We start from the raw sequence: 17,169 nt of genomic DNA, 5'->3' as shown, positions 1-17,169 counted from the left end.
ACGTGAACCGCGGCACCCGTGGAGATGCTCTTGGTCAACCTGGCGTGTCTCTCATTAGTGTGAGTTCCCTGGGTCTCCGTCTCTCTCATTTGCTGTTGGCATCAGCTGCCGCCAGGCCCAGGCTTCTCCGGAGAGGGCTGGGGAGCCCGATTAGATCTGGGGGCACGGCGTAAGGAGCGAGAGAAGGAAGGGGAGCCGCTGAGCGGAGAGGAGGCCCCCTGACCTCCCTGGGTGGGTAACGGTCAGGGGATCAAAAGTGGTGAGCGGATACCGGAGCCCCCTCCTGCAGCCTCTGGCTTGGCCACATTTCACACACCACAGATGGGCTCTGGGTTTTCAGAGTGACAGAATGAAGAGGCAGGATGGGGAGTCCCAGCTGGCTCCCGGGCAAGGATTATGAATGCAGCCTCTGGAGCAGGGTGGGGACACTGCCACCTGTCTCTGCCCCTCCCCACCACACCCCTCCTTTCAGCGGGTTCCCTCTGCTTCTCCAAGCCGGCGGCCAGGCTGCTGTCCGGAAAGGCCACCTGCCACCAGGACACGTGAGCCGAGGCGGCCAAGCCAGGGCCGGGCGGGCAGCGGGGGCATCTGCAGCCTGGGACAGGGTGACGTTCGGCCTCATCCCCCCTGCACTTGGGGCCGCCCACCCGCCCGCATCTTGGGCTCCCCTTCTCCTCCTGAGTTCACGCTCCGGGTTGGCTTTTGGTGACCCTGGGTTTGGTGGGAGCATTGAGAAAGCTGACTTGTGTTTATCCGTCACTCCACCCCGGCCGCTTCCCAGGCGCCAGACGTGGGAGGGACTCAACCCTGCCAGACGCCATCCTGCTCTGGACCCTGGGACGGTGAATCCTACCCCATGCTGCTGTGTGGCGAGAATCAGAAAATGCACCTGCGGCCCGGAGCGGAGCGCAGGATCCTCACCAGACCCCGTAGGGTGAACCCTCAGCCAGGCCTGGGATCCTGGTCTTTTAAGTTCTATCCCAGCGAATCCTACCGAGACCTGGCAAGGGGAGTGACGCAGGACCCTCCTCGTGCGCCGAGGAGGCACAGAGAGGGGGCCCCGTGGTCCACCTGCGAAGCTGAGGCTTTCTGCCCTCCTTCTTTTTTTTTTTTTTCTTTTTTTTTAATATTTTGGCTGCACCACGCGGCGTTTGGGATCTTAGTTCCCCGACCAGGGATCGAACCCGCACCCCCTGCCCTGGAAGTGCAGAGTCTTAACCACTGGACCGCCAGGGAAGTCCCTCTGCCCTCACTCAAACAGCCTGTCAACTTGGGCAGCGGCCGGGGAGGGCGTTCACTTGGAACCAGGATGGGCTTCTAGCCCTGTGCCCGTAAGACTGCTTAGAAACCCAGCCCATCCTCCGTAACCTGCAGAGTGGGCCCCTCGCCCGAACTGGGAGGGGCCCTGAGCATCCCATCAGGGGAGGGCAGGGAGGAGGTGAAGACAAGAGCCAGGTGACCTCTTAGGATGTGAAAGAGCTGTTAGAACTTCGCCCTGCCCTCACTGCTAAGGAGCATATGGGGCTGGGGGCAGAGAGTGGGGAGGGGCAGGGCTGGAGGGGGGTGAGTGGAGGTAGGGGGACAGGGAGAGACCTTGTCACCAGATTTACTTGTTTTTTTCTCAACTGAGATAAGACTCATATTGTAAAATCAATGGCTTTCAAGTGAACAGTTCTGTTGCACTGAGTACCTTTGCAATGTGGTACAGCCAGCATCTCTACTTAATTCCAGAACATTTTCATCTCCCCAGAAGGACATCCTGTACCCATCAAGCAGTCACTCCCCATCCCCCTTCTCCCGACCACCTGGCAGCCGCCAATCTCTGTCCTGTCTATGCATTTATCTCTTCCGGATGTTTCATACACATTGACTCATACATGTGCACTCTTTGATGGGAAGACGGAGAAATGTGGCCCGAGCCCCCTGCATACTCCGCCCCAAAGCCCCTGCCTGCTGGAAAGTCCCCAGGCCTGCTCAGAGGAAGCCGGCAGGTCTGCCCCAGGCCCCTGGGTGTGGCTGCCTCCACGTGGCTGTCCCAGGTGGTGACTGGGCGCCCGAGCCCTGGGCTTGGTCTCAGCGCGGCAGCTAACGTGGGCCTCTGGGCATCTCGCCTGCTAAGTGGGAGGTTGAAGGGCTGGGTCTCAATGACTGCTGTGCCACCGCTACCACCCCCGCCCCGTGAGGTTCAGAGGCGAGAAATGGGACTTTGTGTGATGGCAAAGGCAGGCCAGATCAGAGATCCAGAAACTCTTTCTAAAACAGGAGGAAAGAGAGAGACAGCGGCGCCTCCTGCTGGTCCGGCAGGGGCAGCAAGGACTCGGTCCCTGCCAGGCCTGGGGGGCTTTCTGCCAGTGACCAGGGCCAGGAAGGAAGGCAGTCTGGGCTGCACCAGGGCCTGTTTCCCTCCGATTGGGCACGGCCCCCAGGTGGTGGCAGCTGGAAAGGAGGGTGGCATGAGTGAGTGCCCGTGCAGTGACTGGGGAGGGGCCGTGTGTGCCGGCAGGCGCAAGCGGGCTTCTGTGTATCATCCAGCTTGTAAATTGCTCGGCGCCTGTAACTGCGGAAAGGGCCATCGAGCTGCGTGGTGTTATTATTTATGATGAAGCGCAGAGGTGCCTGCCAGGGACTGGAATGGGCTGAGCGCTGCACGGGATGGACGGCAAATTGAACTCCAATTTTCTGCTCCGCAGTCTTTGTTGCACGCCACAAAGCGCCGGTACACGGGGGTCACCAGCCTGATGAATGTGTGCTCTTCCTGGCGACGGCAGCTCCATCTCGCAGCCTCCCCACAGGCCCGGCCGCAGACTCCTTCCCTGTGATCCAGGCACAGCGCTGACCTCAGAGGCCTTGCAGGAGGGCAGGCAGCCGTGGGTTCGAAACCCGGCTCTGACTCTCGGGTGACCCATCTCCTCTGAGCTTCTGATGAGAGAAATAAAAGGGCAGGAATCATAACTCGCCCCCGAGGTGGCCGGGAGGATTAAAAGAGAAAACACAGGGAGATCGACGTGCATTAGGCCTGCAGCAAACACGTCCCCTTCTCTTCCCTTCTCCCAAGGCTGAGCTGCCCACCTGACCCAGGGAAGGGGAGGTGGGGAAGAGCCACTGATAGCACCCACCTGGGGGTGGTGAGGCCAACTGCCCACCCAGGAAGTTGGGGCTGATGCTAAGTCACATTTTCCACCAGCTTCCCTCACTCCGTCTCCCCTTCCTCAGGCCCGGAGCACCATCTTTCTGGAGGGCTTGGCCTTTCTCAAGGGTGGAAAAGAGGCAGAAAAGGAGGTTACCCTTGGGAAGCGTGCCACCCAAAGCTTGGGAACGCTGTCCACTCTCTTCGCACAGCCCTCTGCGCCCTGTGTCCGGTGGGGCCGTCGCCGGCCAAGGTAGACACTGGGGATCCCCAGGCTTTGGGTTCTTGGAAGCATCCCCAAGCCTACCAGCCCTTGCCCTCGGCTTTTCCAGGCCAGCGGGTGGCGGACGTTTCTCCATCCCCAGAGCTTAGGGGACAGGCTGAGAGTGGTACCCACGGGATGGAGAGAACTCACCTGCTAGGGAATCTTCAAGAGAATCAGCTGGGGGAGTGACAGATGCCATGTGGGACAAGTCTCCGTGGGCCTGGCCAGGCAGCTGACCCCCAAAGCTGAGCTTCGGCAAGCCCTTCATCCCTGGGGGTCTCAGGTCCCAGCTGTGAGACTGGAGAATCGCTCCAAGCTGGTCACCCTCCTGGGGGTCACCGAGGGGAAGATGCGTGTCATCCACACGGCATCGTGGAGCTTCTTGGAAGAGATTCCAGGAGATAGGGAAAATGTTATCACTGCTTTTATAGCTGAAAAGAATCTGAATACACTAAAATGATAATAGCACCATTAGGCAAAAGCATTCTAATCGATGGTATAAGTTTAATCTCTGAACCCTCCAGCTGAAATGTATGACAGGGCTCCCTTCCCCTCTGTTAATTGCAAAATAAACCCATCGGAAATGAGAACCATCTTTTTCCACGCAAGGCTGGGGATGTTTCGGCGTTAGTTTACCTGTGCGGTCCAGGCAGGAGGCCCCGGCTGGGAGATGGGCGAGCAGAGGTTACACCAAGTGAGGGTGAGGAATAATAGCAGACCCCCCTGTGTGGGTGCGTTGTGTCAGGCACTGGCCGAGCCCCTTCCCCTCTCCATAGGCCTATGAGATAGGCACCACTATTATCCCATCTTTCCGTTGAGGACCCTGAGATGCGGAGGGGTTTCAGAGAGATGTCCGGGGTCACATAGCTAGTGAGTAGCCGAGCCAGGATTCACATCCAAGTAACCCCACTCCCAGGTCACAGACCACACTACTGCTCAGACCTGGCACTGCCAGAGCTGGAAGAACATAGAGGAATGTCAGCTCTCAAGAGGGAGGTGACCTGGCCGAGCTCAACAGCAAGTTCACTTGGCTTTTTCCTTCATGGCTGTGTGGCTTCCTGCGTGTCAGACTCATTGCCAAGCTCTGGGACCCGGGCGGCGAAGGAGCTCCACCCCCACCTTCCCATGGCTGACACACTAGCATGGGAGTCACCACGCGTGCGGCTGTCATGTGCGTCCTGCGTGCTGTAAGGGACGTAATCCCAGAAGTCTGAGGGCCGTGGAGTTGGACAGCAGGAAGAGAGTTACAGAGCACAGCACATTGGAGCCTCGGAGGGGCAGCGGGCAGGACTGTGGCTTTTTTTTTTTTGGCTGGATATACAATCGGCGGAGCCGGCTTGGGGGAGGGAGGCTGGGAGCTTGGGACACACCCCCGCCCTTCACCAGGCTGGGCCCCTCGGCCCCACTCCCCATTCCCCAGGGCCGTGTCGAGGCTCAGTCAGGCTGGCTACCCTGGTGGCTGGGCGCCCCCTAATCAGATTAGATGTGTATTCAAACAAATTGATGATCCGTTCCATGAGATGCTTTTCTGAGCGAGAAATCCATTCGGCAGCAGCTGTGGAGGCCGAGGCATAATTGACTGTCGCCCCCCGCCAGGCCCCCGACGTCAGAAGGTGCCTGGTTCCTGAAGGTCACCGGCGAGGATTAGATTAAGGCGGGCGAGAGCCTCCTTTCCTAGCTAATGAAGCACTTGGCATGCAGGCAGCACCGAGGCTGGACCGGGCATCTGCCGGGAGACAGGGAAGGGGCATAAATTAGCATCTCATTTGTGGGCGAGGCAGTGGGGAGAAGGGAAGCCGGAGGGGAGGAACCAGGGGGCTGGGGGGCTTCGAGGCCCTGGCTGGGTGGGCAGGAGCCAACAGGCCGTGTCAGGCGTGGGGCTGGGAGGGGGAGGGGCACAGCTGGGGAGCCCGGGGTCCTCTGCCTGCTAGCATCTGCCTGCTGTGCGCACGCCGAACATTTCTTGTGGGGGCAGGGCTCCAACACCTCCATGCATGGCTGATCTTCCGGGTCCCACAGCTCCCTACTCCTGAGCCCCCGTCCAGGCAGCTCCCCAAGAGGAATCGCTGACATTATGCAAAATCTCCTGCAGCTCTCCAGCCGTTCGTACCCAGGTCCTGAACCTTCGCTCAAGGCTTCACCAGCCATCCCTAAGCCAGACTTGATTCTTGAGCCAGTTTGGAGTGGCCGTGAGGGAGCTGGATTCAGAAGACTCAGATGTGAGGCATTCAGGAGACTATGGGCTCTGTAAGCGGGATGCCTCTGAGTCAGGGGAGACGGGTGGGGCAGTGATAGCGCCCCTGGCTCCCGTTTCCCCATCTCCTCCCCATGCAGTCACCTCCAGGGGTCTGAAGGGCAGAAAGAGCATCCCGTAGGCGCCAAGCGCTGAGCTCCGAATTTGACGTACGTTCGCTCCCTTGGTCCTCCCAGCAGCCTCTGGGGCAGGGGTTGGAATCTCTTCCACGGACAGACAAGGGAGACTCGCGAGGTTACTCTGCTCAAGGTCACACTTCAGTTGGCATAGCAACTGGCATTTAAACCCAGTTTCTCTTCTCTTCCCCCACTGGGACCTTCAAGCCAGACCCTAGGGAAAGGGTGGTACCTGGGGGCTTACGTGGGGAGCAGAGCTTTGGGATGGGGGCCCCAGGTCAGCGGCTCCTTCCCAAGAACCCCCGGGGCTCCGACCCCTGCCTCGTCTTACTTGACCCCTCCCGCCCACATCTATTCATCTTCTGGACTCGGACCTCCCTTAATCCCAGGCTTCTCTCCCTGCACCCCACTAGCCCAGCCCTCCAAAACTCCACCCCTAGGTGGACCCGTCTCCCCTGGGCGGTTCTGCCCCATCATCCTTCCAGTATCCTCTGGACTTATGCCCGGTCAGCCTGCCTGGTTCACCCTCACCCCCAATCTAGTCCTAGGGCCGTGACATTGGAGGCTGGGGTAAGAATGCCCCTGCCACACAACCGGCGTGGCCCCTGCTTGTGGCTTCAAAGCTACGACCCTGAGAGAGGCCACCATCCCTCACTTACCACCCGTGAGGCCACGGGTTGGGATGTGAAGAGTGGGACAGCTCAAGGAAGCCCCGTGCCACCTACAGAAAGGTCCAGGACTCTAGAATCTGCCAGATCTGGGTTTCCATCTGTGTGGCAAGGTCAAAAGACCAACCGTTCCTGAGTGTCAGCTTTCTCGTCTGTAAAATGGGGATAAAGGTAGTACCATCCTTGAGAAGTTCTCGTGACACTTAACTGAAGAGATGGACATAAAGCACTTGACGTGTGGGAAGTTGCATAGGTCGTATGAAATAAAGGCAGCAGGAATAGATGTGTAGGGAGAAGTGGGGTTTGTGGAGAAGGGCCTGTCCAGAGCCCCTGCTTCCTCTGACCCGGGGCCCAGCCTGCTTTGGTCTGTGGCCACCAGCCAGCTCCAGGGTGGGGACCAGTTAGGAGGGCATGGAGGTCAATCCAGGACAAAGGTGACGGTGCAGAAGCTAGGGGGTGGTGAGCTGAGAAAGTTTGAGAGAATCCCAACCTCCACCCCGTCCCTGAGCTTTCCAGAGACACTCCCGATGGCTGTGTAGTTACTGCGGGAGAGCTGCTAAAAGAGAAAGGCTTTGGGGTCTTTCAGAGCTGGGAAGGGGACTGGTCCAGGCCTGGTGCCCCGTGAAGCTGGCTCTGGAGGGCAGATGGACACCTTTTGGCCAACTAATTGCACTGGTGGTGGGTGGAGGTCTTCACCCTGACTGGCACTGCCAGCTGGCAAGGGTCTGGCTCCAGGGGAGGTGGGGTTCCCAGGCCTGGGCTGGCTGGGGAGTCAAATCCCAGGAGAGATTGGGGGGGGACCCCTAGAGAAAGATGACATCATTGTGCTGGGGGCTGAAGGGAGGGGAGAGGTTGAAGTTGAGATAAGCGTCTGTGTGGGGCTATTTCGCCTGGAGCTTGGAGGAGAAGGATGACGATAAGTGTATTTAGTGGGAATTTGGAGGAAAAGCCAGCCAGGGGCCCCCTGAGCTGTTCTGGGAAACGAGAAGGAAGCCCAGGACTGAGGCCTCTTGTCCACCTCTGAAGGCGGCTCTTCCTTCAAGAGGCTCAGGCTCTGGTGGTCAGGGACCCCCAGCCACGCCACACCCCCGTGTCCCATGCACACGGAAGGCCTGTCCTTTCCTGCGTCACCAGCAGGGCTGCCCGCGACTGTTGACCCTGCCCAGTCACATACGTGTTTGCATCTGTGTGTACACATCTGATTATAAATAAGCAATAAACGCATTTGATTATAAATAAGCAATCCACACCTGTGGGACGCAACGGAAAAGTTGCAAAAAAGCGTAGAGTAAAAAGTAAACCCCTCCCCACCCAGCCCCCAGCCACCCAGTTCTCCTCCCCAAAGCGTCATTGAGCCCAGTTTCTTATGTGACCCCCTAGAAAAAGCCTGCGCCTATACAGGCAAATCTATTTTTATCCTTGAAAAAAAAAAAACAAAAAACCAAACTTGTGCACAAGTGGTAGCAGATTACACACCCCATTCTACACCTTGCTTTTTTCACTTAACAGTAGCTCTCAAAATTTGTTCCAGAGCCTTTCGCTATAGAGAATTCTTTTGTTTGGAGGTGCAATCATTTCTTTAACCATCATCACCCTCTTGACAGGCATTCAGGTCATTTCCGAGCTTTTGCTGTTACAAAACATAGTGTTGCCATGAAGTGCTGTCACTTCACTCGTGCACGGGTGTGTGTGGAGGAGAAATTCCTTGAAGGATTGGGGGATGGGGAGGTGCATTTTTAGTTTCGACAGAGTCGCCACGTTGTTCTGCATAGGTGTGGTACCAAGGACAGTCCCCAAAGCTGTGTGCGCGACACCCGGGTCTCCGCAGGCCGGCCAGCCCGGGGTATTATCGCACTTTCAGATCTTGGCCGAAGTGATAGAAAAAAAATTGTCTTATTGCGTTTCCCTTGCCTTTCTCTTATCACGAGGTTCAGCATCTTTGTCTATGTTTCAGAGTTACTTGCAATTCTTTTCTGTGAACGGTTCATATCCTTTGCCCGTTTCTCTGTTGGCTTGTTCATCTTTTTCTTATTGATTTATGGGAATATTTTTTATATCAGGAAGATGAGTGCTTTGTCCCTGATAGAAGTTGCAGATATTTTCCCCCCGTTTGTCATGTGTTGCTTTTGGTTTATGGACATTTTTTTTCCACGCAAGATTTTTATATAGTTGAAGGTATCAATCTGTTGTATGACTTTCTGGAGTTTGTGTAGTACTTAGAAAGTACTTGGCGAATTCTTTTGCTTTGCCAAGATTGTATATTTTAAAACCCCGGTGATTTTTTTCTAGTTCTTTTAGAATTTCATTTTTCTTGTTTAAAACATTGATCCATCTAGAATTTATTTTGAGGTAAAGTGTGAGGAAGAGATTCCACTTGATTTTTTTTCCCCCCCAGATGGCATCCTGGTTTTTCCAAGGCCATTTGTTGAATAATTGATCTATTCCCCACTGACCTGAAATTCTACTTTCGTCCTGTCTTAAATATCCCATATATATTGGGGCATATTTCTGGCCTCTCTCGTTCATTGCTTCATCAGTCTATTTGGACAAGAACACACTTCTTTAATTATTGCAGCTTTATAATAGAGTTCAATATCTGTGCTAGTCTCCTCTGCTTACCATTCTTTTTCAGAATTTTCTTGGCTATTCTTTTGTGGTCTTTTAAAATGTGCACTTTCAAATCACTTTGTCTAGTTAAAAAATCCTCTGTGTGTGTGTTTTCAAAGTGTTGATTCTGTCCACTGTTCTCCTCCATTTCCGGTTATCCCTTCCCACTGAGAACATGGCTAGCAGGCCTGCTGTGTACAGTAGTCCAAGTTGTGTACTGCACAGTCCTAGAACTAAGGTTGAGAGGAGCTGCTGGCCCCTGCCAACAGGGTATGAGCTCTTCCCTCCAGGGAATCTGCCCATCTACATATCCGATCAAGAATAAAATAGCTGCCTCTCCTATAGCGTGCGCCAGGCACCTTGCTAAGCACTTTATGTTTTTTAATTTATTTAAGCGTCACAACAAATATATCCCCAATTTACAGCTAAGGAAACTGAGGTGCAAAAAGTCGAAGTAACTTGCCCAAGGTCAATGATTTGTGCAGTCATGACACAGAAATCTGTTCCTGCACATAAGCACGTGTGTGCACACACACACACACACAGATTCACACTCAGACATACAGATACCCATGCCATCAGATATGCATGCAGACATACACAGAGACACACACGTGAACACATACCTGCGTACATACACAGATGCACACAGGCACAGACGCTCAAAGGCACGCACACACACAGACACAAACGCACACGCTGCTGTTCCCACCAGCACCCTTTTCCCATCAGAATCTTTCCTTCGATGGCTCACACACTCCCAGTCCCCCTGCTTTGGGGCAGGGCCAGTCCATCCAGGAAAACCGCCTGGCTGGACTCCCTGTCCTGGCTCTCAGCTCTGCATAGGGCCTCCCTCCCAAATCCCTGTACCCAGAGAGGAGGGGGCCTTTAGCCTTTCAGGAAAAGGAGGTATGACCCGCATAGCAGGGACTTGGGGAGGGGAACCTCGGCTTCTGCCAGACCGCCTTGTTAGGATAACCTGGGATGAGGGATGCAGCTCTGAGCTGGGTACCCAGCAGGTTCTCAGGAAAGGCTAACCGCATCCCTCCCCCCTCCACTTCCCCCAAGTCATTGTCTCCAGCGGCCTCTGGAATCAACTCATCCAAGCAAAAGCCATTCGGCTCCAGACTGGCACCCCACCCCACCCCCGGGAGAGCGTGAGGAACGAACTGGCAAATGCAGACATGGAGGCGCATCGCCCAGGGAGTCGAGTTGCGGAGGCGAGGGTTTGGGTGCAGAGCGCGTGTGCCCGCGCGCGCGCACCGACTGTTCTGGCTCTGAGTCGGCCCGCCTCGAAGGGATTTAATCAGTGGGGGCTGGGAATGTTGTTGTTTTTAAACAAACAGGGTATGACAGGAACTAACAGAGGGTTCTTTTTTTTTCTTTTAACATCTTTATTGGAGTATAATTGCTTTACAATGGTGTGTTAGTTTCTGCTTTATAACGAAGTGAATGAGTTATACATATACATATGTTTCCATATCTCTTCCCTCTTGCGTCTCCCTCCCTCCCACCCTATCCCACCCCTCTCGGTGGTCACAAAGCACCGAGCTGATCTCCCTGTGCTATGCGGCTGCTTCCCACTAGCTATCTATTTTACGTTTGGTAGTGTCTATATGTCCATGCCACTCTCTCACTTCGTCCCAGTTTACCCTTCCCCCTTCTTAAAGACTCGATTCAAAGGGCTCTTGAAAGCTGCTGGAGAATGAATGCGCCTTTGAAGTGCGAACGTGTCCATTTGTTAAACTGAGAGCGAGCCAGCTGCCTCCGAGGGGTGGGGAATCGTTTTCCTTGGCAACTGGGGGCTTGCCTCCCTCTCTGCCCTCCGCCACCTCCAGAGGTGCGCTAGGACCCCAAAGCGAGGGATCCGGCGTGGCGGCCACTCTCCCAAGACACACTCTAGAAGAAGCGCCTTTTCTTTTTTAACATCTTTATTGGAGTATAATTGCTCTACAATGGTGTGTTAGTTTCTGCTGTATAACAAAGTGAACCAGCTATACATATACATATATCCCCATATCTCCTCCCTCTTATGTCTCCCTCCCTCCCACCCTCCCTATCCCACCCCTCTAGGTGGTCACAAAGCACCGAGCTGATCTCCCTGTGCTGTGCAGCTGCTTCCCACTAGCTATCTATTTTACATTTGGTAGTATATATATGTCCATGCCACTCTCTCACTGCGTCCCAGCTTACCCTTTCTACTCCCCGTGTCCTCAAGTCCATTCTCTGTGTCTGCGTCTTTATTCCTGTCCTGCCCCTCGGTTCTTCATATCAGTAGGCGCCTTTTCAACCACCTTGAAGGCAGTGTGCTCACATGACGGTCGTTAAGAGTGAGGGAGAGGGCTTCCCTGGTGGCGCAGTGGTTGAGAATCTGCCTGCCAATGCAGGGGACACGGGTTCGAGCCCTTATCCGGGAGGATCCCACATGCCGCAGAGCAACTGGGCCCGTGAGCCACAACTACTGAGCCTGTGCGTCTGGAGCCTGTTATCCACGACAAGAGAGGCCGCGATAGTGAAAGGCCCGTGCACCGCGATGAAGAGTGGCCCCCGCTTGCCACAACTAGAGAAAGCCCTTGCACAGAAATGAAGACCCAACACAGCCACAAATAAATATACATTAAAAAAAAAAAACAACTGTAAAAAAGAGTGAGGGAGAGACCTGCGAATAGGTAGCGTCAACTCCGAGATGGGAACGTGCGCGGTCACACAGAGAGACGAGGTGGGGCAGAATGGTCCAGGGTGCGCCTCTTGCGCGTGTCTGCACCTGCCCTCCAGTGGCCCCCAAGGGGAGGGTCAGTAGCAGGGATGGGGTTCAAGGAAGACTCAGCCACGCAGTGTCCAGTGGAGACGGAGGGGACGCAGATGCTGTGCAGCCCACAGGTTGACCTGGGCCCCAGACCTGCGTGACGGCTTGTCTCGAGCTGTCAGTCTGTGTGTAAGCTCAGAGTGAGGCTTTGTCACAGATGCTGAACCTTATCTGAAAACCAAGGGTGCCCAATTCTGGTTAAATCTGAGGGTGAGGCCCCACTGACACTCCGGAGATTCAACGTGTGATGCGGGAGGGGCCCCGATGCCCCCACCCCTAGTGCGCTGACCAGCCTGCCAGGCCGCGTCTTGATTCACTCCCTGCCACCCTTGAAGTCACCCCCTCCCCGACTCCTGACACGTGCCCCTTCCTCTTCTTTGGTTTGTTCCATATCTTAGGCCAAAAGAATAGTGTCTTATGGTTTTCACCCTCTGGACCCCCAGGGGAGAGTTAGCACTCGGACCAAGGCATATCTGGGGCATCGAGGATGATGGAACACCCACCCTGGTGGGGACACCCACTCTCTGATGTTGGGAAAGAAGTGAACATTTGCAGAACATTTACTCTGGGCCAAGCACGGACCTGGCATTTTCACAATTCCTATCTTATTGAACCCTTGAGATATCAAGGTGGCTGTTTCTCTTCCCGTGTCTCCTGGTGGAGAAACTGAGTCTCGGAAAGATGAATGCTTGTCCACGCCCAGGCAGCTGGGAGTCGCAGGCTGAGCACAGATGGGAACGTGGTGCCAGGACCCCTCCCCCACCACGGGGCTGGAGGTCGGGACGCCCGGTGCCTGGCTCGCCAACAGCTTCCTGGCTTTGAGCACTGCCCGCCCCTCGGGGCGCAGTGTGATGGGTGGAAGGTGCTTGCACTTGCGTCTGGCAAGTCTGGACCTGACTCCCCTTTAGCGGCACGTGGCCGTGGGGTCCCCGAGCGGTATCCCTTACCACAACGGGAGCGCTGCTGTGAGCGCCAGGTGATACGTGGGTGAGCCGGTGAATGGTGCTTTCTGGAGCTCGCTCCCTCCATCTGTCAGATGCAAGGGCTCGGCGGCGGCACGAACTCTGGGAGTCTCGCCTTAAGCCCATCTTCTCCTCCATCCACGTTCCACCTTCATCAAGGCAGGTGCGGGACTCTAGGTCTAGCCTGCAGGGCTGGCTCCTCCCCTTGCAGCTGTGTTGCCCTGGGCGGGTTTCTAACCGCTTTTCTAAAAGGTGCATTATGATCCTGTCTGGTTGTGGGCTTGCGTGTGGATTAAATGAGCATATATTAAACCCCAGGAACAGCCCAGAACCTAGCAGGTGCTTCAGTCCTTGTGCTGTCTCCAGATCCTGGCTCCTCCCCCAGCCCAGCCCAGCCCCTAAAGGGCAGGGCTGCTCAATGATGGGCTTGGAGGTCCTCTCCCCGTTCCCCCCTCTCTCCCTGTCCTTTCGTCAACCCCCTTGTCTGTTTCACTTCTGCCCTTTTTCCCACTGGCCAGAGAGCAGAAGGCCTCTATTTCCACCCAAAGCTGTTGGTCTGAGTGGTCCCCTGAAGTCCGGGATCCGGAGTGCGTTGTCTCCGTCGAGGGAAGCCGCGGTGGCGGGGGGGGGGGGGGCGGGGGCTCGTGCTTGGCTGGACTGAGTCAGGTCACAGGGTTAGGGTAGGGAGCATAGCAAGCGCTGGACCCACACCCACAGCCCAGCAGTGCCATTTCCTCTGCCCCGACGGCGGCCTGGTGTGCGAACGGGGAGGCCGAGGCAGGCTGGCCCAGGACCCGGGATGGAAGATCAAGCAACCGGGCAGTGGAGGGGGCCGACCGGAGGGACTCTGCCCTTGATGCCTTTGCAGGGTTTCCTCAGCCTTGGGAAGCAGGATTCAGGGCAGCCCCATCACCCGCCGCTTCTGTCAGCGCAGGTGTCCCTGTTTCCCTTTCCCTTTGGCTGAAGTGCGGTAAGCGCTGTCGACCCCCCCCCCTTCTGCTCTGGAAGGAGAAACCAAAGCTAAGGGTATGGACGGGATGGGATCCCGAGGGGAGAGAGGTGGAAGGTACTGGAGCGGAGGGGTGGCAGCAGTGGTGGTGAGCTGGTGGGGTCTGGGAGGAGGGTGGCGGGGAGAGCTCACTCTGAAGACAAGTCCTGCCCAGGCACATGACCTTGGCAGGTTACCCGCTGCACCTGCCCCGTCTGCCTCGGGGCCTCAGGGCTCCAGCTGAGCCGCCGCAGGCAGGTGAGCCGGTGATAACCAGCAACGTTGTGTCTCTGTTCCCCACAGATGACGTGGCCCCCTACTTCAAGACGGAGCCGGTGCGAACACAGGTGCACCTGGAGGGGAATCGCCTGGTACTCACGTGCATGGCCGAGGGCAGCTGGCCACTGGAGTTCAAGTGGCTCCACAACGACAGGGAGCTGACCAAGTTCTCTCTGGAGTACAGGCAAGCGTGCCGCCCCTTTCTTCCCACCCGGCCACCAGGGTCCTGCTGTGTCCTGAGGGGGTACCAGGGCACTGGGCAGGGGCGCCGTGTGGTGGTTTTGGTGGGGGAGCCCCTGCTCCAGTGTTGCTGGGAGGCTGGGGTGACAGAAGTAGGGGGCCAAGGCCGCCCTTGCCCAGGGTGAGAAGACGCTGCCCTGCTGCACCCGGCAGAAGCTGGCTGGGCGGCCAGGCAACCGTGGACGGGGCAGAGGTGATGACTGAGGTAGGGGAGCCCGCTGCCAGCAGCTAGACTGTGGCCACGGCTGTGACCAGATCCCCACCTCCCCTCCCCACTGAGAAGAGCCCTGCTGTCTCGGGGGAGCTATTGGAGGGGCCTGGGTCCAGCAGAGGGGTAGGGCACGCAGCTACCTGGGGTCTGTAAGGGGCAGACAGATTCTGTTTGGGAGGGCAATTCGGGGGGGACATGGAGGTGGGACCTCCCCCGCCAGGGCCTTTGCGCTTATCTCCACTCCCTGCTGTGCCCTCGCACTGGGCTCTGGCTTGGGCTGCCCTTCCTTCCCCAGGACACTGCCAAGTGGGGATAAGGGAGAACAGGGAGAGAGAGAGCGAGAAACAGGGTCTCAGTGAGAGCAAGTTTGCTACCAGAAGAGTGAGCAGTGGGGCAGCTACTCCCCAAGCCAGGTAGCCTCCAGCCTTTCTCCCGGCTCTCCTTCCCCCTGCTTCTGTCCCCCATCTCGGCCTTTTTTATTGGCTCCTGACCCCGTGCCTGGCGATTAATCCCCAGGCCTGATGTGCATAATTGGTTTTGTTGGGGAAACAAGACTGTCTTGCCCTGGGGATGTTGATACAAATCTGCCACCAGGGACAGGAATGCAAATGACAGGAGGGGGATTTAATTGCTTGAGAATAGGTCCTTTCCAGAAAACCATCCTTTTCTTCATGAAGCAGGGAGGCCAGAGTTTGGGGTGACCCCCATGCCCAGGTTCCTTCTGCCCCAGCCCTGGCCTGGATGGGATGGTGATGAGAGCCGAAAATTCGGCCTCTGTGCACCAGTGCCAAATCTCAGACACAGAGTTTGGGGTGAAGTAGAAAAGAATAGCTTAATGGCTTTGCCAGGCAAAGGGGGACACAGTGGGCTCATGCCCTCAAAAACTGTGTCCCAACCTGTGATGATTTGGTGAGGAGTTTTATAGCAATAGTTCAAGGGTGGGGTTACTAATAAGATTAGGGTGTATGCAGGGCCTGCACTCCTTTAATCTGGCCTCAGGTGGTCTCTTTTTTTTTATAAATTTATTTATTATTTATTTTTGGCTGCGTTGGGTCTTTGTTGCTGCGTGCGGCTTTGTCTAGTTGCGGCGAGCGGGGGCTACTCTTCATTGCGGTGCGCGGGCTTCTCACTGCGGTGGCTTCTCTTGTTGCGGAGCTCGGGCTGTAGGCGTGCGGGCTTCAGTAGTTGTGGCACGTGGGCTCAGTAGTTGTGGCGCACGGGCTTAGTTGCTCCGTGGCGTGTGGGATCTTCCCGGACCAGGGCTCGAACCCGTGTCCCCTGCATTGGCAGGTGGATTCTTAACCACTGCGCCACCAGGGAGGCTCCTCAGGTGGCCTCTTGATGAGCTTCTGTGGTTCTTGAGGTTATCAAACTGTGACCTTCCCCCTGAAATGAAGAACGCTTCATCAAATAGTTCATCTTCCATTTGTTGGGGGTTTAGTTCTGTAAAGAGCTCAAAGATACTGTTGTGTGTATCCCTTGAGGAGGGACCAGGACCTGCCCCAAGGCTGCACTGTTGTTTCTTGACTGCCCCTCCCTTGTCTCTGCATCCCCTCCCTTCCCTGATTAGCAACCGTTCTGATCTGCCCTTTGGGACTCAGGGAAGGTCATGGAGGCTGAAGGCTGTTCCCTACATACAAGAAATGGGGGACACAGAAAGACTTTGGTGCCTAGGAGCCCCACGAGGTTCTGCTTGGTTTCAGTGGGAGTGGCCAGTTTGGCAAAGGAGGGGGCAGGAGAGGCCGGGCAGGACGACCACCCTCCCCTCTGTGGCTGGTGAGAGACCGGGACCAGGATGCAGGAGGCCCTCCAGGGCTGGCCACTCTGGGCCTCGGTTCTCCAGGGAGCCTCCCAGGGTGGTCCCCGTGATGGTTTTCAGCTGGGGCCCAGAGCCATTCTTGAATGCTGTCTGGCACCCTGGGCAGTTTTGACCGTGTCCATGAAAAGCCCCTGCAGCCGCTTAGATGCTGAACATGCCGAACGGGCGCCCCAGGAGCACGCTGATGGCATGCCACGCTCTTAATGGTGCCCTTGCCCTTGTCTTGAGCTGGAGGCAGGACCCAGGAGGAGCAGGAGAGTTGGTTCTTGATCTGTTTCACAGCCATTCTTTTGGTGCCTGAAGCTGCAGGGACGTGGGGTGGGCTTTACACAGAAGCAGATCCTGGCTCAGCCTCCGGTTCAGACTTGCCCAGCCATGGAATGGGCTTCCTCGGGACACAGTCAGCAACCTGTCCCTGGAGGCATCCAAACGGTTGTCAGGGTGCAGCTGTTGATGATGGTAATGATGATAACAGTCATCAGCAATGAGAAAAAATTTATTACCTGGCAGACGGCGTGATGGGCGCTCTGAGAGCGTCTTGTTTAATCCTGCCAGCAATCCCACGAGTAGGTTCCAGTGTTTTCTCCATTCTACAGACGAGCAAACTGAGGTTTAGGGAGATGAAAGAGTCCACCCAAGGTCAAGTTGTTGAGTTGGGCTTCACATATAAGTCACATAACTACAGGACTAGAATTCTTTACCATCCCCCACACTGCCTCCCGTTGAAGAAAGAAAGATTGAAGCCATCGCCTCCTCCGTGTGTATCCTAAGCATCTTTCTGCTAACTGTGCTCTGCACGTTCTAGAAAACAAAGCTCCATTTCAGAG

The 17,169-nt window shown here is 56.1% G+C and overlaps 1 protein-coding gene across 1 annotated transcript in view; it reads left to right on the top strand.

The window, feature by feature from the left end:
• The window catches only part of SDK2 (sidekick cell adhesion molecule 2), a 258,172-nt gene that overhangs the window by 106,845 nt on the left and 134,158 nt on the right, over positions 1 to 17,169 (top strand). Inside the window, exon 2 of the mRNA XM_082860149.1 lies at positions 14,097 to 14,262. Coding sequence (XP_082716275.1) covers positions 14,097 to 14,262 — 166 coding nt within the window. The remainder of the gene's footprint in view (positions 1 to 14,096; positions 14,263 to 17,169) is intronic.

The sequence above is a fragment of the Leucopleurus acutus genome (assembly GCF_964270905.1).
Source record: "Leucopleurus acutus genome assembly, chromosome: 19".
Lineage (NCBI taxonomy): Eukaryota > Metazoa > Chordata > Mammalia > Artiodactyla > Delphinidae > Leucopleurus > Leucopleurus acutus.
This window is presented reverse-complemented; position numbering and strand designations above follow the sequence as displayed.